We start from the raw sequence: 23,687 nt of genomic DNA, 5'->3' as shown, positions 1-23,687 counted from the left end.
TGTCATGTCGGTGAGGTGTCATCATCATCTGTACTGCTGCACACTGCTGTCAGTGTCACTGTGAGAGTCAGTTTCATGTGTGTATGTCTGCCCATTCTAATTTCTTGCCCTCCTAAGTCCTGTCCCTCAGCTACTTACTGTATTGAAAATAAAAAAGGAAATGTTTTTTGCCTTAATATCTACCTTAAATCACATTGCTAATTGCAAATTGTACTTGTTTGTAGCCTACATACAGAAATCTGCACTTAAAACTGTAAATTTGTAACTTTTAGAAATGCCAGTAAAAACTTGGCTGTGCCAGTAAATTTTGGGTGTCGTGTCAGTCAATTTCAATCCGGTAGGTTGGCAACACTGCTCTCTATCCCCAGGTGACAGCATGGAATACCACAGCAGCCAAATGCCAAACACCAGCATAATCACATGGGAGGAAGCAGAATCAGTCACATGCTGCTCCATACCTGGAAGTATTGGGCATTTCACTTAGCTTCCCAGGGAGAAAAGACCACTGGGGGAGCAAAAAGGATTTAGCAGTGTTGACTGCAATTTTGATTTGTTTTCTGTGATTTAAGGTGAGAAAATCATTTTTTTTATACAAAAATTAAAAGTGTCTACAAAACATAAAATAAATATGTTTGTCTGCCCATGTGGTACAGATTCTCATTGGTCTTTTATGGCCCGTCTGGTTATGACCTATCTTTCTTATGGTTTTCATGAGGTCATTATCCTAATTTAACAAGTGGTTAGTAAATAGCAGCAGCAGAAATGATGTATGGCATCAATCACTACTTAGTTCAATAAAAACCTATCACTTTGATATTTTGTGTTATGAAATCCAAGATGATAGTTGTAAGTTGTCTGAAAGGGGACTGGAATATATGTTTGTATATGTATTCATGGCCTGAGACATAAATATGTCAAAGCTTGGAGCAGTATAGGGCAAGGTACTTTAAACATCCAGGCATTTGTACAACATTTTCTTTAAACATTTCAGTCAAAATTTCTACATTAAAAATTTCTCAAACAGTCAACTATTGACAGATGTGCATTAGCCCAAAATGTATGTAAAATTATCTTTATGCTGGTCAATCACCTTTTAGTAATCAGATTTTAGCAGGCTGAAATTATATTTGTTTTTTTTTTTTCAATTCTTTTTATTCGTTTACAAAAACGTACAAACATATATAAACGTACATTGGCACAACTAAAAAAAACATGTCACAGCTCAAGGCAGGAGATCCATGCAGGGGTCGTGAAAAGCATTACAATATAGTGAAGTGTCAGCGAATACACAAATGTCAAAAGAAAAAAAAAAAAGAAAAGATTATTATTTAGATAATCGAAATGGCTCATGCTTCATATGTGATTAGGCAGCTGGACAGCCCAAAACCGGGACGCTGCACTACGAATGGCAGTTAAAGCTGATCTAAAAGGAGATAAACAGTTGGCTGGTAACCCACCTAATCAGTCACAGCGGTAGAGGGTTCCCCCAACCATTTGGCCCATACTCTGTCGCATTTTTTGGGGAAGCTTCTAGGTAAGTATGTATCTTTGTAGAGGGGCAGCACGCTGTTTAACAGTTTTTTCTACAAAGAAAGTGAGGGAGGAGCCTGTTGTTTCCAACACAAGGTGATGGCTTTTCTAGCGTAAAATAATGAGAGGTCCAGCAGGGTCTGTTCGGCCACTCTGGGTACTAACTCCTCCACTAGCCCAAGTAGACAAATTTTTGGGGATGGAACAATGGAGACACCTAGTAGTTCATTTATCACAGAGAGTATTTGTGACCAGTAGGCGTTGATTACTGGGTAGCCCAAAATATGTGAATAAAATCCCCCGAAGCATGGTCACAGCACCAGCACTCCAAGTAAAGGGAGGTTCTCATTTTGTGCAAACGATAGAGGGAGTAAGGTATGCCCTGAATACTGCTTTAGTTAAAGGGCAACTTTAGGTATTAAGGTTTTATCAGTTTTTACAGGACCTGCTCTAGACCAGGGGACTTCACATTTTCTAAACAAGGGGCCAGTTTACTGTCCTTCAGACTTTACGAGGGCTGGACTATGGTCAGTGGGAATCGAAAAGGTCCCAACATCAGTGGGAAAAAATAATGCACTGTTGTTTGTTTCAGTGGGAGTAATTGTGCCCCAACATTGGTGTTATTGGGTCCCATTGTTGGTGTTATTGAGAGAAATTGTGCCCCATCGTTGGTGTCAGTGGGAGGAATTGTGCCCCATCATTGGTGTCATTGGGAGAAATTGTGCCCCATCACTGGTCTAATTGGGCCCCATTGTTGGTGTCATTAAGATAAACGGTGCCCCATTGTTGGTGTCATTGTAAGGAATTGTGCCACATTGTTGGTATCAGTGGATTAAAAAGTGCACCAAAGGGCCAGATAAAAGCAAGCAAAGGGCCCCATCTGGCCTCTGGGATGCAGTTTGGAGACCACTGCTCTAGATGACTGTACAACTGTACCCACCACAATATTATTTCAGACTTGTGCAGCTTTTTATCATGATGCATGTGCTAGGAAAATATTTTTGCTTCATTGAAGCTAAAGCCTCATCTACACAAGTACCTAAAAGAACACTCCCAGTACCTGGTGCACATATTTACTTATTGAGCTGAATGAAGCAGTGCAGATGTGTACTCAATAAAGTGTTGTCTTTGGTTGGTACTATATAACAATGAGAGGGGCTAATAGCATTGGTCCACATTGATGCTGTAACCTTTGCTCCTGCCAGTAGTGTTACAGTGAAGTAATATATCTACCCTGTTTTTATGACTAACAGCAGCCATTGTTAAGGTGTGTAACTTTGTGACAATCAAATAGCAGTACTTTAATGGTTTTATGTACCCCACTATTAACTGCTAGTCTTCTGCAGTTTGAGAATATACAGATGCAACAGCCAGTATGAGTCATCTCTCAGCATCTACCCCTTGGAAAATGTTAGGGGCTTTTTTCAACATCCATATAATCCTGATTATTATGGGAGGATAATACCAACTTCAGCAAATTAGAAGAGCCTTAAGAGATGCCAGCAGAATCCTAAAATAACCTGTACTTAACATATTTTTTTATCTCATTCGAATGCAGAATATATATTGTAGTGTTGCATAACTTCGGAACTAACATAAATCACTGTTATTTAAAGAAAGATAATCAGTCATCTTGATCTTTGAGTCCAAACCTTTTTCTTTCCCAGAATTAAAGGGTTAAACCAGGTAACTTGTCCATGATTTTTCTTTCTAGGAGAGATTGTTATCATCATTGCTGATTACTGTATCCGAGAATGGTTTCTGTCACTACACTATGGATGCACTAAAGTGAGCAGCTGTTTTATCCAGTCTTTCCTCCTATTAGCTAAGGTCATTTTAGGTTGAGAAAAACAATATGTTTGGTCTTGTTCCAAATTTGGACTCTTACCCTGTGTCAAAACCACTGGAATTTCATAAGCAATCCATGTGGCATGAAAGATTTTTTCTCCCTTCTGTATTCATCTCTTTGGTCTTTGGTCTATCCCATTTTGAAACTCAAACTGTCATTCAAAGTATTTAAGAGGGTTTGAGTAGAGTGATAAAGTATGTGGAATAGTGAAATCCCTCAAGTAGCAGTGCAGACAGCTCCTACGCTAGTTTCCCACAGTGCTGTGACCATGTACATCACTAACTGACCTTTAAATCCTCAGCAGCACACGAGCAAGGAATGACCACTACTGGCTGCATGCTTTGCTGAAGTGTATTGAAAAAGAACTCAATGTTTGTGAAGTTATTTTACCATTTACCAGGGTACTCTAAAGGAAGTCAGAGAATATTCTTTGTTTTGCTATCCTCCTAGATGGAAAACTTTCACTGCTAAATGTTTTAAGTTATTTAAAATTAACTATTGTAACAATAAAGTGATATTAAAGGCAAAAAGTATAAACAAACATGTCATACCTGCTCTGTGCCTTTGCTTTTGCACAGAGCAGCTCCAATCTTCCTCTTCTCGGATTCCCCTCCGGCACTCCTGGCCCCTCCCTCCTGTTGAGTGCTCCCAGAGCAAGCAGCTTGCAATGGGGGCACTCACACAGGCACGCTCCCGAGCCGCTGCTCTGTGTGTCCATTCAAACAGGGAGCTGCAGCTCGGCCCCACCCCCTCCCTCTCCTCATTGGCTCACTGGCTCTGATTGACAGGAGCGGAAGCCAATAGCTCCTGCTGCTCTTTCAGCCAAAGAGGAGAGAGAGTCCCCGAACAGCTGATGATCTCGTGCACATCACTGGATCAAGACGGAGATCAGGTAAGTATGGGGGGGGGGCTGATGCACACAGAAGGTTTTTTCCCCTAATGCACAGAATGCATGAAGGTAAAAAAAACGTCAGCCTTTAGAACTACTTTGAAGCCAAAAGCAAAGACTGTAAGGGCTACATTTCTTTTTTTGCCTTTCTTTTTTCTGTTTTCATCTGGTGATCCAGCCAGTACGTCTGTTGTTTCAGAATGTATCAGTTAGAGTGTAGAGTGTAGAGACAAACCATGTATTACTGGCAGGGGGTGCTTACAATGATCAACTTTAACCACTTCAGCCCCGGAAGATTTTACCCCCTTCCTGACCAGGCCCTATATTGCGATTCGGCACTGCGTCACTTTAAAGGACAATTGCGCGGTCGTGCGACTCTGTACCCAAATGAAATTGACGTCCTTTTTTTCCCACAAACAGAGCTTTCTTTTCGTGGTATTTGATCACCTGTGCAATTTTTACTTTTTGCGCTATAAACAAAAAAAACGAGCATAAATTTTGAAAAAATAACAATATTTTTCACGTTTTTTTATATGAAATTCCCCCAAAAAAATGTAAAAATCAAATTTTTTTTAACATTTTAGGCCAATTTGTTTTCTGCTACATATGTTTGGTAAAAAAAATCGTAATAAGCGTATTTTCATTGGTTTGCGCAAAAGTTATTGCGTTTACTAAGGGTTAGATTTTTGTCATTATTATTGTTTTTTTTTAACGAGTAATGGCGGCGATCTGCGTTTTTTTTTTGTGGGACTGCGGCATTGCGGCGGACAGATCGGACCCTTGACTGACATTTTTGACACTTTTGGGGGTACCAGTGACATTACTACAGTAATCAGTGCTATACATATGCATTGTTACTGTAAAAATGACACTGGCAGGGAAGGGGTTAACTTTATTAGTGATCAAGGGGTTAAGTGTGTCCCTAGGGGTGTGCTTCTTACTGTAAAGGGGTGTGGCTAGTGATGTAACCACAGAGACATACAATCCTACATAGCAGGATCGTATGATCTCTGCAATTAGATCAGGGAGAATGACAGGCGGCTTTGTTTACATCAGCCGCCTGCCTTTCTCCCTCTCCACCGGGAGATGGCGAGTGGCCGGCGGACATCGGGTCCTCCGGTCACACGCGCGGACATGTCAGGGAACGAGCGGGGGCGGGAGTGCACCTCCGGCGGCGCGCACGTTCGCCCCTTAGAGGCTCACAGGCGAGCGACGTAGTACTACGTCACTTTGCCTTTACAGGGCTGACTGCCACAGTAAATGTACTTGCGGTGGTCGGCAAGTGGTTAATGTATTTATGTAAAACCTTTACAGTGTTAGCTAAAGTTTTGCTTCAACTTGTTAGTGTTTTTAAATCTACTAGTACATCTAACACCCCCTACCCCCAGACTGACAATGCAGCTATCCAAATGTGCCCCCTGTGTTTATTCATCCAGAGTGGGGGCAGTCCAAAACAGGAGGTGTTACTGGCCAGATCACTAGGTGAAATCAGGTGGAAAATAGCCTAAAAAAAGAAAACTGATCACCAAATGATTGGTAAGCTGCCAAACATTACATTTGTGGTTTTGGGTTTAATATAGCTTCAGGGTTCAATTAGTAAAACCTGCTTAAAACAGTCTATCCAATTATAACCTTGATGTGTAAAAGAGAGCTTGATCTTTAGATATAATTTTAAAGCTGGCCATACACTAGAAGATCTTCAAGCAAATGTTTGTATGCATTTGTACAAAACTTTTCAGTACATTCTATGACTTGACGGATGTCATTTGAAAGTACTTCAAAATGTAGTTGGCTTTTTTTTTTTAATTTAATTATGTTTTTGATGTGAGAATACAGCTTACAACAAAAATGGCTACAATAGAACAATACAGGAATAACATTCATTTTAATAGTATAGTTTAAGGTTGGAATATGGAAATATTGGAATGTTGGAATATTGGCTATTTAGGGATGAACATTAAGCCCCGGTTCACACTTGTGCGAGTGCCGGGTTCGCATGTAATGTCGGAGCGCACTGCTCCTTCATTACATGCGATCGGCTGTGCGGTGCGAGTTTAGCCATACACTTTGTATGTCTAAATTCGCACTGCACCCGCAGCAAACACGCACAGGGACCCTTTTTGGCAGCCGCATCAGGATCGGATCGCACAGCGGTTCACACTTGTGCGATCCGATCCTGTGCGAACTGCAAGATCGCACTGCGATATGCGATCAAACTGGGGGTGTCGTTAAGATTACATTGACACCCCCAGCGTATCGCATATGGCAGTGTGAACTGCCGGGGGTGCGTGTGCGATACGGGAAAAGGCTGCGGATTCGCAGCCTTCCCGCATCGCATAAGTGTGAACCGGACCTAAGCAGTATGCGTTGGATGGTTGGCGGTTGATCTGTTATGTAGCAATTGAAGGAAGGGGGGAAGGCCTCGTCTAATTGAACATAAAATATAGTTTGGGTGAGGGTTAGAGGATGCAATTTTGGAAAGAATGGACTATCCCAAACAAAAACCATATACACTGTTGGAAATTAGTTGGTTCAAGAGAAAATTTCCATCCTGCTCCTTTGAATTTGCTGTTCACTGTAGCTGAAGAAATGTTGATTCGACCAACTATTTAAAAAAGCAAAGTTCCTAAAACAAAAAATTTGAAAGAAATGATATTACTGTATGGCCAGCTAAATTGTATATGTCGATGGTAAATATTATTTTAGCTTTTTACATAAACAAACTCTGCTTCCTGTTTTGTAGCACTACACAGTGTTTGGGCCTTACTGCTCTTTCCCATAATGTATGGCTGACCAATTAAAATCAATGCAATCTTTAACAGCATAGTGAATTCAATTTGGGTGCACCACTGTTTTGTGTCACTGGCATTAAGTTTTATACTATGCTACTCTCAATTGCTTTATAAACTGCTAGTGATGACATTGTAGGGTCCATTGATACCTTGCTTCATTACTATTCAAGTTTAGCCAGTTCTGCTGAATAGGATCGTTAAAGCTGGGCAAATTCCAGTGTATGTTCAGTCTTGGGTAAGTCTTTGGCTTAAAGGTGGCACAGTAATATTTTACCTGCCTCTACAAATAGCTTTCCTATTTCCTCAAGGTGAATGTGATTGGTTCCCAATATGTTTGCACACTTTAAAAGAGAAGTTCAGGATTTAAAAAAAAAAACAACATTTATACTCACCCAGTTGGATGCAGCATCAATCTTATGCTGCATTTGTCCCCGGCCACCTCTGCAGTGAATACTGAGAGATCAAACACCACAGATTGCTCAGTTCTCCCCTCAGCTCTGAGCAGAGAGTCATGAATGTCAGTCAGTGGCTGTCTGCTCTTCCCCTCCAGTGCTTACTGGAGTGCTGGGCTGTGGAGGGGTGAGAGGGGCTTGTATATGCTGTCAGATCCTGACCATATCTTTCCCGAGCCTGTGATCCATAGGAGAAGTGTGGCCAAAAAAACTTTGGCTATACTTCACCTTTAAAATCTAAATATTGCTAAAGTAACAAGTTAAAATTAATAATCTTTTAAAAGATAAAACAGAAAACAGTTTTTATCCCAAAATGTACCTTCAACCCAGAGCTGTCTTCCAGAGAACTTTTTTTGTCACTAGCTGTCCTCAGTTTTGTGAACAGCATCATTCCCCTGAGCCCAGGCTGCCTAAGAACTGACACTAGTCTGTGTCTGGACAGTAAAAAAAAAAGCAGCACAGTGATGAGCTTATTTCTCTGTCACTCTGTTCTCTCCTCCTAATAGCATGCTTCATGCCAACACCTGAACTGTCAGCTCATTGTACAGCTTCTTTTTCTCTCACTCCACCAGATACTAGGTCAAATTCAGATACTTACCCTGCATTCATTTAAAAAATACAATTAGGGATGTAATAACTATTACAGAGCCACATTCATGTGTCCTTTATGCCTGCCCAGAGTATAACGATAATATAGACTACACAGGTGTTGTGCAAATCACAAGTGCAAATTAATCTTATAAATGTAACAGTCACAATGTTTCTTTTTTTTTTTATGATGCACAACATTGGTAAAGTAAAAATCCAGCATGGTTGGGAAAAAAATTAGAATTCAGAATGAAATAATTTTGTTGTGAGGGTCTCTTTTTACTTTGTATCTTCCCAAAGTACATAAATCAAGGTCCTCACCTTACTTTCTTGCCCTCAATTGCCTCTTTGAGTTCACTACCCAGGTTCCCATTTGGAAGTAAGAAGGGCTAAGTATATTGATATAGACATACCTTCTTTGTTCTTCTACAACCAGAGTATACAAAGTCAGTCCCTTGTAAGGGTGTACATTAGTCAGTTCCTTGTAAATGCTCCCGATGTGATCTAAATATGTATGTAGTCTGTTGGGACTGCATCTGTTGAAACAGCTCTAGAAACAAGAAACAGGCCCAAGTTTTATTGAACAAAATAAAGGACTCTGATGCGTAAAAATAGATTACGTCTTCAATAATGTGTGTGCTGTTCAATTAACCCTGATTGTATAGTGATGTGACTTTTACCTGTACTCTGCTTTATTCAGTTTAAAGGAAAAAAGTTTACCAGATTCCCTACACAATAGCTGTATTACCTCAGCATTCCTGAGTTATCTCTTGCAGCTGCGTGTCTCAATTCTTCTCTGGCTCCATGTCATGGCAATCATTGTGCTAAATGTAGCTCAAAATGAATTGGAGCTGTGCATTATGTGGGTTGTCGCCACCTGGTCTGGTATTAAAGTTCTGCCTAATAAAGAATATGGAGGATGTGAGGACACTTAGTAGATTGAGCATTAAACTTTGATCACTTTTTTGGCTATCAACCCAGAGAAAATATTTTTACAGACCAAAACAGGCCAATTTTGCTGCAAACAAGCTATGCTATATCTCTAAAACTGGGATGTGTTCATTTCATACCAAAAGAGTTTACTTAAAATTAACTTAATACAGATCATGTTCTGGTTGTGCAAGCTTTTAATGTCAATCTGGGAATACAGAATCATTTTTCTCTTTTTTGGCCCCGAAGTGTAAGGTATCCCTGCTTTTGGCATTCCCTTTGTATTCTATTGTTGGCTTTCTGTGTCCTTGTCCTTGTGGCACATGTGCTATAGTAAAATGTATTCATCAACTGTGCATTTGCCATTGTTTTCCATACAGATGGACATTGTGTAGGGTGCGTATCTTACAACTAAGCATTTGATTGTTTGTCACAGCAGAATTACTATTTCTTAGCAGTTTTGCAAGTAACGGTCATACTCGCATGCTTTTACCCAGTGGCCACTACTCCCTGTCCTGCATAACACACAGGCTGTATTTTTTTTTGTCTTTTTCTCTTTTTTACTAAGAGCCGGTTCACATACAGGCGACCCGACTTGCCGGGGCGACCTGTGAAGTCGCGGTGCACAGCTTGCACCGCGACCTCGGAGCGGCATGCACGGACTTCATATCATTGAAGTCAATGCAGGTCGCTCCAGGTCGCCCCAAAGTAGTACAGGACCCTTTTTCTAAGTCGGAGCGACTTGTGTCGCTCCTATTAGAACGGGTCCTGTGCTACTCTATGGCAGGTGACCTACGGCGACTTGTCAGGCGACCAGGTCGCCTGACAAGTCGCCCCAGTGTGAACGGGGTCTTACTTTCTTGTTTTTACATCTGTGTTTATAAATAGCGCAATTGTGGTAAAAGACACACTTACTTTGGACCTACTTAGACTTACTTGCTTATCTTGGGAGCTCAATAAATGCTTTCTCATTGCTGTAACAGATCAGCTTTTTTTGATCACAGTAGATACACAGAACTTTTTTTTTTTTTTTGCACAATATAGTTTTATTGATATTTTCAAAATAACAAGAAAACCAAAAAGAGGATTGGTAAGTAATTATATGAGAACATTTAGACAAATGGACAAGTATATCAGGTATCTTCTAGAACATCATAAGATATTTCCGATACAATGCACGTGACATTAAGACATCATGTAAAGAACAACAGCCTTATAGCACTGATACATAATCGACTTGTTATAAAGAGAGTATAAAGCCCATATGGCTAAAATGCAGAAATAAAAAAAAGGAAGAGTAAGGTAGGGAAAGAACAATTACCATATAATCAACCAATGAATGTGCGAATGAGCAGTTATAAATACGTCCAATTACACTATGTAATATTACCAAATTGATATAACAATAAAGACCTCAGTAAACTGCTGGTCAGGTATTAATCTGGTAAACTCCTACAGAATCTAAAAATGACCCATGCCTTCCGCATTTTATGCAATTTTTCAGTTGTCTCATTTGCTATAGCCAGTGCTTCTTCCATATTGCAAATAGTGACTACTGTGTGTAACCATTCTCTCACTGTGGGGGCATGGAAAGATGTCAAATATCTTGGAATTAGGGATTTTTTAGTGACCAAAAGGTATTTGGTCAAGGATCTCTTATATTTCCATAGTGCATAGTTAGAGATCTGCAGCAAACAACAAGCTGGGGTTAGTTAGATCTTGGTATCAGTGATATGAACTATCAGTTTGCAGGGTTTGCACCAAAAGGGGACAATTGGGGCATTCCCACCAAATATGAAAAAGGGAACCTTTATCTTGGTTGCAACACCAACACACATCCAAAGTCTGGGAAAATTATTGTTTCAATTTCGTCGGTGTAGCATAAGATACACAAAACTTATGCAACAGTAGATACAACAGTCAGGTGTACTTTCTTTTGTATAATTCAACATGGTGCTCTTTAGGAAACTGGATGCAGTTTTCATATCAAATCAAAGGTCCAAACAATCAAAGTTATACCTGGGGTTACTCAGCTAGTGTGCTGTGCTTCTCAAGGGTGGGGAAGCACCATCTTACCATCACATGGTAGGCTTGATTTATTTATTTTGCCATATATGTGAAGAGTTTACTCCGGAAACCACAAACTGCTTCTCTCATCTAACCCACCTTTCTCCTAACTAGAGGATAAAAAAGTGCTATGATGATGTACAAAATAGAGCCAGATAGATTAGATATCAGCATGCCAAAGTCATATCAATGTAAGAATAATTTAGAAACCAATATCCAAAGGTAAGTACTGTAGCTATAGAAGCCAATCAGGATTCATTGTTTGCTGACCTCTATACAGAAACCAATCTCATCTAATGCATTTTGCATATTAATCAGTGACTATTACATAACCGTAATGCAGTGCAAAAATGGGATTTACTATTTAGTATTGCATATTGGAAACACTGAAATGCACTGTTTTGCAAATGTATACTGTCAGACAATATTGACAGCCTGTGTCCTAGTATTGAACATGTATCTGTGAGTTGGTTGTCCCCTATAGGGCTGTGACAAGTGATGCCAACATCTCTGTTAGCAAACAAAATGTGCAAGTTGCAGCATTACCATGGGATTGAAACATTCACTTTATTGAGTCACTGCTTTTATTAGAGGAGATTATTTGTGTTTATTTACTTTATTTTGTAATAAGAAGATGGGAAAACAACTACACTTGGCATATCTACTCAATCTATAGTTTTGATGCGCTTAGATGAACCTTGTTTAAATGTTTTGCATGGAAAGAGAAAAGATTTACTTGTGTTTTTTTGTCTCTGCAGACGTCTTGCAGGAAATGACTTGACATACATCCCCAAGGGAGCTTTTGCTGGACTCAGCAGCCTCAAAGTTCTGTAAGTAGACTGAGCATTTGTAGCATACAATATACTTCTTATTACTGTTCTCAGTTGTTGTCAGTCTCTAATTACACAACTATAGCTAACATTGTTTGACTATTTTCAGCAAAGACTGTTTCTCCAAAGCTATATATTAAAGTAGAACCATAGGCAAAACTTTTTTTTCTCTTTCCTTCATTGACGGACACAGTTCATTGTCGGACACAGCTCCTGATCGTCTTAACCATTGAGTTATATTGCCCCCTACAGGAGTAGGACACTAGCTATAGGTGCAGTTTTTTATGTCGGCCGAGACATAGCCCCATCGGACGGGGGCTTGCCTGCAAGTTAAACACCTTGCAAGGTCCCATACAATGGGGTCTTGGCCCGAGTCACAGCGTTCCACCTGGCCAAAAGCCCCCCATTTCGATGAAGAGCGGTTCTGTCTGGAGCGGTGACCGCCTGGTATGGTAAGTAGCTGTCCTCTCTCTCCCCCTGGAGGGTTTTGGGGTGGAGGTGGGCCCCTCCATGGGACAGTCGGATCCCCAAGTTCCCCTCCTTACCGTCAGGCACCCCCCTCATCTGTCCCCCCATCCTACCCCCCTACACTTATTCTGGGGCTGAGGGGAGGGTCTGGTCCTTCTCCTGGGGTGGGGGCAGAGCACTATGCTGGCTATGGGGGTGGGGGGGGCCTCAATTTGGTGCTTTCGATCATCCAGAAACCTCCCTTTGAGAACCTTCGGGAGATTCTCTTGCTTACGCTGTCTCAGAAGGTGGCTTTTTTGGTGGCTATCACCTCTGTGCACAGGGTGTCGGAACTGGCAGCGTTATCCTGTCATTCACCTTACTTGGTGATTCACAGAGATAAGGTGATTTTTCACCCCTGTCTGTTGTTCCTCCCAAAGGTTGTCTCTGATTTCCATTTGAATGAAGACATTGTGTTGCCTTCCCTGTGTCCCAAGCCAAAACATCCTAAGGAAATTGCTTTGCATGCCTTTGATGTGGTTTCGGGCAAATAATGTGTACTTGGCAGCTATGGAGTCTTTTAGGAAGTCAGACTATTTGTGCTTACGAATGGGCCTCGGAAAGGGTCGTTCGCTTCCTGTGCGACCATTTCCAGATGGGTCAGACAGACGATGATTCAGGCCTATTCCATTAGGGGTCAGGTTCCTCCTTTCCCTGTCAAGGCCCACTCTACTCGGGCGCCTAGTGCTTCTGGGCCTTCCGTCATCAGGCGTCAGTGATGCAGGTTTGTAAGATGGCCACCTGGTCGTCAGGGGACACTTTTACGAAGTTCTATAAAGTGGATGTGTTGGCATCTGCAGATGCTTCTTTTGGCCGCAAGGTTTTTCAGGCTGCTGTTTAGAGGACTTGGTCCTCTTTGAGGGTGTATTGTTTTTTTTCAGGTAGGCTCCAGTTGTTTTGGTTGAGCTCCTGTTACCTGGTTGGCTACTGTTTAGCCTTGAGAATTTTTTGCTGTTCCCACCCCTCATGTTTAACACTGCTTTGGGACGTCCCAATAGTTAAGAAGATCAGGAGCTGTGTCTGTCAATGAACGAAAGAGAAAATGGGATTTTTGACTTACCGTAAAAGTCAAAAATCCAATTTTTTCATTTTAGATAGAGCAAGGGACGGTTATAACCCCTGTGGGAGTTTTTGTTTTTATATCTGTGTATATTTGCTGGGATTTCCCTTCACTTCCTGTCCCATAGCCAAACAGGAAGTGAGAGGAAATCCCTGCAAATTTAGGGAATTTCTTGGGGACCCCAGGTCACCAGAACTTGTGCCCCCTTTGAAAGATTTCCCCTCTATTACTTTTCTGGGGACAACTCAAAATTTGGGATTTCTTTTACTTTCACTTTCAATGATAATGGTAAACAGGACAAATAGAGAGGGTGTATCTCCCTAACGGGGGACACAGACAGCAATAATAACTGACAAGTATTCTAATCCTTCTCTGCTCTGTCCAAAAAAAAATATTTGCCCTTAGTTATACTTTAATTCTACTGTAAATATATTTTATGCTGGTCACAGAGGAGTCCATTTTTTTAAGATTGAGGTCCAATTCATTCCAAAGACCTGTATGACTTTTACATTTCCATGAAAGTGTTATTAGACCAAAACAATAAAAAATAACATTATACAATATATAGAACATTTAAATGTAAGCTTGTTTACAACCCCTTTAAGACATAAATATGAACATTTTGTTCCCTTTTCTGAAAATAGTTTTTAATGCTGTATGCATCCCTAGTGGTGAAAAATCCTCTCCTTTCCTGTCCTGGTGACTTTACGGTTGGTCATGGGAAATCTCTATATGGTGATATAGACAAATCTTATGGAGTATGTAGGCAGTTACTTACATTAAAACACATCCCTGAAAAAAACGTTTAATTTGTATTGCATTAGTGGAGAAGAGAACCTTCGTTAATTTTCTCATTTGCTTTCTATGTCTTCATTGTGGAGGCTTGCTGTCACTTTCTGTTTATTTGACGGATGTCAAAGAGCAGGAAATGAGGGGTAATCCCGTAAACAGGGGCGCAAGAAGCGACAGAAAAAAAAATTCTAACAGTGAGAAAGGTTAAGAAACTCCTTAAAGGTTTAATTGCTTTTTAAGTCCGTGTGAAAGAGATATTCCCTTGCTTCTTGTCCACATGACAGAGATGTCAGACAGAACTGGAAGAAAAGAGAGGTCTTCACCATGGTGAAAGACAATATTACAAATATGGCATTATGTCATGTTCTGGACTGGGCACTGAGAGTACTGGTATGCAGATCTATGAATACCAATTTTAACAGAGAATTGTTCCGGGCTGTAACCTCAGACATATTAACATTCGTGTAAATAAATCATACAATAACTCCGGGACACTGACTGTGAAACTGCTATTATGCAGCAGCTACTGCCACAGTCTTAAGAACATGTTCCTTTGAAAATGCAGCTGAGTAAATATGTCTATATGGTGTGTTGTCTTTGCCATTGTGCTTCTGGCATCAGCTTCTAAACACATCTTCTAAACAGGTGAGTGCCTGCCGACCTACAGGAACATGCATGTTAATGCACCCTCCTATAGTTTATCTTTAGCTCCCAGGACCTTACAGAGAGTTCATAGACTGGTGTTTAAACAATTAAATCTGAGACTGATCCTATTGTTAGCTTATTGTGCTGGTCTAAAAATCATGGTTTGGATAATGTACATGAAGAAAGCCACAAAGACTTCTCTCTGCATTATTGTATAGTAATTAAAGGGAAAAAAAAAACTTTTATTTTATTTATTTTATTTTTTTACAGGATGTTACAGAATAACCAGTTAAAACAGGTTCCAAGTGATGCATTTCATAATCTCCGTAGTCTCCAGTCTCTGTAAGTATGTTTCATAGTTTGTAAAATGGATAACAATTAAAATACTTCTCATCCTTTCTGCTTTATGTTCTCCAATTTCCTGATCACAGTTAAAGAGAGAGAGAGTTTCTAAAATAAAACTGCATATACCTTATTAAACTATTACTATACCAAGCAAATCAAATGTCAAAGTTACAAGAAAATATTTTCATGTAAACTTTACAGGATTATTACCCACTTTAGCCCCTGAGGATTTGGCTGCTCAATGACCAGGCCCTATTTTGCGATTTGGCACTGCACTATTTTAACGGACAATTGCGCGGTCGTGCAACACTGTACCCAAACAAAATTGATGTTTTTTTTTCCCCCACAAATAGAGCTTTCTTTTGGTGGTATTTGATCACCTGTGCGATTTTTATTTTTTGCGCTATAAAAAAAAAAAAAAGAACAATTTTTAAAAAATTACAATATTTTTCACATTCTTTTATATGAAATTCTCAAAAAAAAAAATGTAAAATTCAAAAATGTTTAACATTTTAGGTCAATTTTTTTTTGCTACATATTTTTGGTAAATAAAAATCGCAATAGGCTTATTTTGATTGGTTTGCGCAAAAGTTATTGCGTTTACTAACTACGGGAAAGATTTATGTCATTTTTATTGTTTTTTTTTTTTTACTAGTAATGGCGGCGATCTGCGATTTTTTTTTGCGGGACTGCAACATTGCGGCGGACAGATCGGACACCTAACTGACATTTTTGACACTTTTGGGGGTACCAGTGACATTTCTACAGTAATCAGTTTCTTAAAATATGCACTGTTACTGTAAAAATGACACTGGCAGGGAAGGGCTTAACTTTATTGGTGATGCAGGGGTTAAGTGTGTCCCTAGGGGCATGCTTCTAACTGTAAAGGGGTGTGGCTAGTGATGTAACCACAGAGACATACGATCCTACATAGCAGGATCGTATGATCTCTGCAGTTAGATCAGGGAGAATGACAGGCGGCTTTGTTTACATTAGCCGCCTGCCTTTCTCCCTCTCCACGGGGAGATCGCAAGTGACCGGCGGACATCAGGTCCGCCGGTCACACGTGTGGACTTGTTAGGGAACGAGCGGGGGCGGGAGCGCGCCTCCGGCGGAGCGCGATCGCCTCCTAGAGGCTCACAGGCTAGCGACGTAGTCCTACGTCACTATGCCTGTACAGGGCTGACCGCCACAGTAAATAGTCGTGCCGCAGTTGGCAAGCGGTTAATTTCATAGTGAAATGGAAAGTAAGTTTGTCATTTCTGTAGAAAAGGAAAGTAGGATTTAGCCTTTCTTGATACCTCCTGCTCTTCCCAAACAATTGCTTGTTTTACAGCCTGTATAAAAGAATCTACAGTATTTCAGAAAAGTGAGTACACCTCTCACATTTTTGTAAATATTTTATTATATCTTTTCATGTGACAACACTGTAGAAATGACCCTTTGCTACAATGTAAAGTAGCGAGTGTACAGCTTGTATAACAGTAAGGAGTAAATTTGCTGTCCCCTCAAAATAACTCAACACACAGCCATGTCTAAAACATTAGCAACAAAAGTGAGAACACTCCTAAGTGACATGTCTAAATTGGGCCCAAAGCGTCAATATTTTGTGTGGCCACCATTGTTTTCCAGCACTGACTTAACCCTCCTGGGCATGGAGTTCACCAGAGCTTCACAGGTTGCCGCTGGAGTCCTCTTCCACTCCTCCATGACGAAATCACGGAGCTGGTGGATGTTAGAGACCTTGCGCTCCTACCCCTTCCATTTGAGCATGCCCCACAGATGCTCAATAGGGATTAGGTATGGACACATGCTTGGCCAGTTTATCACCTTTACCCTCAGCTTCTTTAGTAAGGCAGTGGTCATCTTTGAGGTGTGTTTGGGGTCGTTATGTTGGAATACTGCCCTGCGGCCCAGTCTCCAAAGGGGGGGATCATGCTCAATATGTCACAGTACATGTTGGCATTCATGGTTCCCTCAATGAACTGTAGCTCCCCAGTGCTGGCAGCATTTATGCAGCCCCAGATCATGACACTCCCACTACCATGCTTGACTGTAGGCAAGGCACACTTGTCTGTGTACTCCTCACCTGGTTGCTGCCCCACACTCTTAACACTATCTGAACCAAATAAGTTTATATTGGTCTCATCAGACCACAGAAATGGCTCCTGTAATCTATGTCCTTAGTCTGCTTGTCTTCAGCAAACGGTTTGCAGGCTTTCTTGTGCATCATCTTTAGAAGAGGCTTCCTTCTGGGACGACAGCCATGCAGACCAATTTGTTGCAGTATGCGGCGTATGATGTGAGCACTAGCAGGCTGACCCCCCACCCCTTTAACCTCTGCAGCAATACTGGCAGCACTTATACGTCTATTTCCCAAAGACAACCTCTGGATATGACGCTGAGCACGTGCACTCAACTTCTTTGGTCGACCATGGCAAGGCCTGTTCTGAGTGGGACCTGTGCTGTTAAACCGCTATATGGTCTTGGCCACCGTGCTGCAGCTCAGTTTCAGGGTCTTGGCAATCTTCTTATAGCCTAGGCCATCTTTATGAAGAGCAACAATTCTTTTTTTCAGATCCTCAGAGAGTTCTTTGTCATGAGGTGCCATGTTGAACTGCCAGTGACCAGTATGAAAGAGTGAGAGCGATAACACCAAATGTAACACACCTGATCCTCATTCACACCTGAGACCTTGTAAAACTAACAAGTCACATGACACCAGGGAGGGAAAATGGCTAATTGGGAAGGGGTTAACATTACTGGTGATCAGTGGGTTAAATGTATCCCTAGGGGCGTGATTCTAACTGTCAGGGGGCATGGCTTGTGAAGTAATCACAGAGACATGCGATCCTATATAGCAGGATCACATATCCTCTGTGAATACTTCAGGGAGAATGACAGACGGCTGTGTTTAAATCAGCCATCTGTCTTTCTCAGCTGCGGGAGATTGCGAGTGGCTGGCGGCCATCAGAGCCGCCGGTCACACACACTGGCTCCCCAGCTGACGAGCGGGGGCGGGAGCACCCCGCCAGCAGCGCGCGCTCCTCCCCTAGAGTCTCCCGAGCGAGCGACGTACATAACGTCGCTTTGCCCAGGAGCGGCTGCCTGCCGCAGTGAAACTGTGGTGGGCGGTCGTTATGTGGTTAAATAAAGGACTAAAAACAAATACACTATAGTTTGTCTTTAAAGCAGCACTGTAATGAAACAATCAAACCTAGAGATGCCCACTAATACGTGCCATGGATGCAGTGTCCCTGTTACTATATTTAAATATCAGGCTCTTCTGACAGGCAAAGTTCCATCACTTCAAGTAGAATTAAACGTGATTTTTACATTACCACTTTCAGATCAAGCGCATAAACATTTCCCAGCAGCTCTGGACACTACAGGCTGCCTGCAGGAAAATAGAAAATACAAGAGAGGGCAGATATGGGGAAGACTGGTCACCCTGCTTAAGGAGAGAGAGCAGTCTTCACTACAAGAAATCCCTGCACAGGGACAAGGTGTAGTTGTTTCATATTGGTTTACTGCAGAGGTTTGTATAAAATACACCAAAGACACCAAATTAAAATTAAAATATACTTTATTCCTGTATTTAGGCAATATTTGTTCAGCTTGGATTTCACCTTTAAGTAGAATACATGTAAAAAAAGAAAAGTAAACTTTTGAGTCTGTAGAGTGAAATGCAGATGCCAAAAGTATTTACAAGATGTTTGTGTTTAAGAAATCTGGTGTGGTGTTTAACCACTTGTCATCCAGTATATATATATATATATATATATATATATATAATGTATATATATATACTGTATATATATATATATATATATATATATATATATTTTATGCCATAATACTGGTGGTATTTTTCACAGCCGGTGATTGGCTTTACTGTAAAGGTGATCCGGGCTGCTCTACAGCCACCTGATCACTTTTTCAGTGCTGCGGAGCCCTCCACTCTCTCCTGAATTGACGTGGTTAGGTCAGCTGCCCAAAGAGGAGATGGAGGAACATTTGTTCCCCCATCTCCTGTGTGATGAGTGAAGCCAGAAGCCACAAGGATTTTGTTTGCCTTTTAGGGCAGAGGAGGGATCAGGGGTCTAATAGAGTACCTGTCACTGTCCAAAGCTATCACAGGGCGTCGTGTGATAGCAATAAAGTTAAATGAAAAAAAAAAAAGTTAAATATGAAAAAGAACTAAATAAAATAAATGGAAAACAATGTAAAGCACTCTAGTGCTCACCTGCATTTGTGTGCACTTAGGTCCAGCACGCATATGTAAACAGTGATTGCACCACACTTGTGAGGTATTGCCACAAACGTCAGAGTGAGAGTAATAATTATATTACCATAGCTCACGTTAACTCTAAACTGATAAGCTGTAAAGGCTTTTAAGCTGTTGCCTATGGACAATTGTAGGTACCGTAGTTTGTCATCATTTCACAGGCGTGCACAATTTGAAATCCTGACTTGTTTGGTATCTATTTACTTGATGCAACATCAGCTTTTATATTTTTGCTATATGTGTGTCACTGGCGCAACCTAAACTTAGACTATAATTATTTGGTTTGCTGCTGCTAAAGTGACTCCTTACTCAGGAGTGTGAATGAATAAAAAACTGTGAATAGCTGTGCTAACCTTAAATGTTATTGCAGCTATGTCCCAATCTGTTCTTCATAGATCCCCTCTATCCAGCGGTCTCTGAGGCCGTACAGTGGAGATCCAGTGCACGGATCGGCGAATATACGGCCTCAGAGACCGCTGGATAGACTTAGTGCCGGTCTCAGTGCACCAACAGATGTGAGTGTATATATATATTTTTAATGTTCCAACAAATCATTTTACGTGGAAGTTGCACAATGATGGCTATTATTTACTGTATATACGCATGAGAGGGGATCTAAGAGGAACAGATTGGGACCTAGTGGAGCATTGCCACAGCTGTCGGGACCAAAAGCAAGACCTGTAAGAGGGACCCACAGAGGCATAATAGTGTTAAGACCCTTATTACAACATCTGCTGGTGAGTGCGCATTTTGGCAGGTGATGGATTCACACACAACTGGGAGAAGCACTGCATGAAAAAGATTTATATATTTTTTGGCACGGAATGGACTAATTGACACTTTTATATTTTTTCTTTGATATTTTTCCTTCGTTATTCATAAGTTTGTATATGAGATTTGATATATTAGTTTAATAGTTTAACTATGTTCACTACATAGTTTCTTGGGATTTGGTTGCACATTTTTATAGTGGTGAATTAAATGAGCAGAAAGATTTTTGTTTGCACATTTAAGTTTGGCGCAGCTATTCATAGCTTTTATATTTTACCAAAAATTGGATGTTATGTTGTGTTTGTGTGCACTAAAATTTGTTTGAGTGAATTTTTTTCCTGAAAACTTGTGTTTGATAAATGGCTGCACAAAAATTGAAACAACCGCCATTTTGTTTTCCAGGGCCCCTGCTTTCAGAAAATATATAATGTCTGAGGCTTCTAGCAATAAAATGCTGATTTTAACATGTATTAAAAAATGTTAACATTGCCCCAGACAGCAAGCGGTTAAAACATCTTTCGTTAGTAAGAAAAACTGTTACACTGTAGTTTATACTGTATATAGATGGAAGCTGTACGGCTGTCGTTTCTATTTTTCTGTCACTACTTGGAGAGTCACTGACATGGAACAAGTCGGTGTATATCAGGTATCCTGATGTGTCACTGGCTGTATGCTTGTTCTGGGTCAGTGACTCAGGAAGAAAACAAGTAAAATAATCATAACCCCAAAGCTTTTTTCTAATACTTACAAGTCAGTGGTTCCAGTATCAGTATTAAAATCCTGATCGATACCCTTTAAAGCCCCAGTGACTCCACTCTTGTTTCTGTACAAAAAGTCCTAGCACATGTGACTCCTCTCCTGTCCCAAGATAGTGAGACACTCTAGTCTGTCTCCTGTTTGCGGAGAACTGCAAGTCCCAGCTTGCCCTACTAGTGTTTTTCTTTTGTCCATAGCAGAATTAGTCCCCACATGCTCCACTACTCACGGTAGAAATACAAGGCCATAAATATCTCACAGGCATGCTCCTTGCTTTTCTGTGCCTACTCAAACATAACTCTTAGTTTGCTTGCGGTCTCTGTCTTGCTTTTGTGGAAATACATATGTCACTGAGCATGTCCTATTTGCTGATCTTGTTTCTGTAGAACTAAAAATACCAGAATGCCCTCCTGATATCTTTTCTGTGTCTCCCCTTTTGGACTAACAGCCACATCCTTTGCTAAGCACTGCAGACCAACAGTCACCTGTAGAAATTGTCTAAATCACATCAATCATCAAGAAATATATATTTTACTTTTTTTTTTAAAGTGAGAATTTGGCTATACACCTAACTAGCCTTTAACATGTAGGTTTCTGAGCACTCTGCAGTATTATTCTGAGCAGTGGTGTCAGCGCTGTCCAGTTCACCTTTTTGAAGTACAGATCACCTACCCTCTATGTTATAAAGGAGAAGAGAGAGAGAGGTGTTCTGTAGTCCTCACACAATTTCTTGTCCAAGAGTGAAATGATGCTCCTCCACAAATCAGTAGAGTAAGTAACAATGGGTCAAGAAGTGTGTTAAGCAATGTAATCACTACCTTTCAAACCCTAAATGCACCTCTATGTTAGCCTATGTGGCCATGCATGCATATGTGTTTTACAGGCATGTTAAAAGAGGCGCATTTAGAGGCCTTCAATCACTTAGGAGAGGAGCATTTGCGCAGAAAAAACACAGAACGTGCCTAAATTAATCTGGCCAGTGGAATGAATGAACGCCCAAATGCATAACGCACTTAAATGTGTCCAAATTTGCTTAAACGTGTTTGCAAAAGGCAACTTTAGGCGCATATTAAAGGCTGCTTTTTACTCCCCTGGTGCAAAGGCATTTAGGGGAGGAATTTTAAAATAGATTAAGAGGCCCTAAACTACTGTATAATGAGCACAAATCAAACATTATATTCAATAAAACCACATAGATCTTAATGGCAAATATACATTCTTTCTGTAAAATAAAGTAATTTTAAAGGCATTCTATGCAGTAAGGTAACCCCCCCCCCCCATACTCACCTGAGCCCAATCTCAATCCAGCGATGTGCATGAGAGCAGCGGCTCTCCGGGGTCTCTCTGCCCTTATTGGCCCATACAGCAGCCAATGTCAATCACAGCCAGTGAGCCAGTGAGGAGAGAGCAGGGGAATGGTTGAGCCATGCTCTGTGTGTCAATGGACACACAGAGCACAGCACGGGAGCAAGCCTGTTTGAGTGCCCCATAGCAAGAGGCTTGCTTTTTTGGGGTATTCAGCGGGGGGAAGGAGCCAGGAGGACTGGCGGGGGACCCAAAAAAAGGGGGATCAAAGAGGCTCTGTGCAAAATTATTCCACAGAGCAATTAGGTAGAACATGTTTGTTATTTTTTTTAAAAATCTTTCCTTTAGAAACACTTTAAATGTGCCTTGTTTTAGCTAAGGCAATATCTGACTTATTTGTAAAGAATTTCAGAGGTATTATATGTGTATGTTTGCCTTTTCTCAAACACTGATGGCATGCACTGCTGAAAATCAGTAGGGGTGTGAGGGGTCACATTGTGAAGGTAATTTAATATAGTTTTTGCTTAGTGTTCTGAGTGGCATAATAATTCCTTTCCTGGAAAACCACGCGTCCCAAGACTATTTTTCCAGAATTTTTTTGATCACTGGGGGTTCCTTACACAAGGTTGTATCATATCTGTAAATCACAAAATAAAGACCCACCATTGGTGGTATAAAAAATGCGGTGTCCAATAACTGCATTACAGAAGAATGACAGTAATCAGTGGGATGCTAAACAGCTGGGTAGCAGCCGTGAGATGAGTGATAAGGCTTAGAACAGAAAAGGCACTATGGCTAAAGGCAGAATATTGGTGGAAAACTAGGATTGCTTTGTTCATTCAAGCTGGACTGTGCCCCTCACATAAAGGTGTGTGATTTTTAGTTTTCTGTTTCATGCTGTTCTCCAGGTGTCTCTTGCATTACAGATTTGCACAAGGAATGCAATTTCTGGAACAAGTTAAACAATTAGTAGGACAGTGGATGGGGTTAAGAGCTTTAAGGCAACAAAGTAACCTTCACAAAACTTCCGCTCAAATGGATGCTTTTGTTAGATTCTGCATTTGAAGTTGGCATGGTTTTGTGTAGTAGGATATGAGAAGATCAGGTAACTTCCATTTAAAGACAAGAGCAGCTGTGAAATGGTAAATGGTAAACGGCAGTTAACTCACTATCTCTACTGCTATCTTGTCCTTTGTTACTCCCAGAAATTAGCGGCATTTCTCTGGTATAGAAAAATTCCTTAGTGCAACTGAGCTCCAAACTCTCCAAACAGATACATTGTAGCCTGGAG

The 23,687-nt window shown here is 40.8% G+C and overlaps 1 protein-coding gene across 1 annotated transcript in view; it reads left to right on the top strand.

The window, feature by feature from the left end:
* Positions 1–23,687, top strand: part of LGR5 (leucine rich repeat containing G protein-coupled receptor 5) — a 235,720-nt gene that overhangs the window by 138,808 nt on the left and 73,225 nt on the right. The window contains exons 3-4 of the mRNA XM_082252758.1: positions 11,856–11,927; positions 15,202–15,273. Coding sequence (XP_082108884.1) covers positions 11,856–11,927; positions 15,202–15,273 — 144 coding nt within the window. The remainder of the gene's footprint in view (positions 1–11,855; positions 11,928–15,201; positions 15,274–23,687) is intronic.

Source organism: Pelophylax lessonae (assembly GCF_965119305.1).
Source record: "Pelophylax lessonae genome assembly, chromosome: 4".
NCBI classification, from domain to species: Eukaryota; Metazoa; Chordata; class Amphibia; order Anura; family Ranidae; genus Pelophylax; species Pelophylax lessonae.
This window is presented reverse-complemented; position numbering and strand designations above follow the sequence as displayed.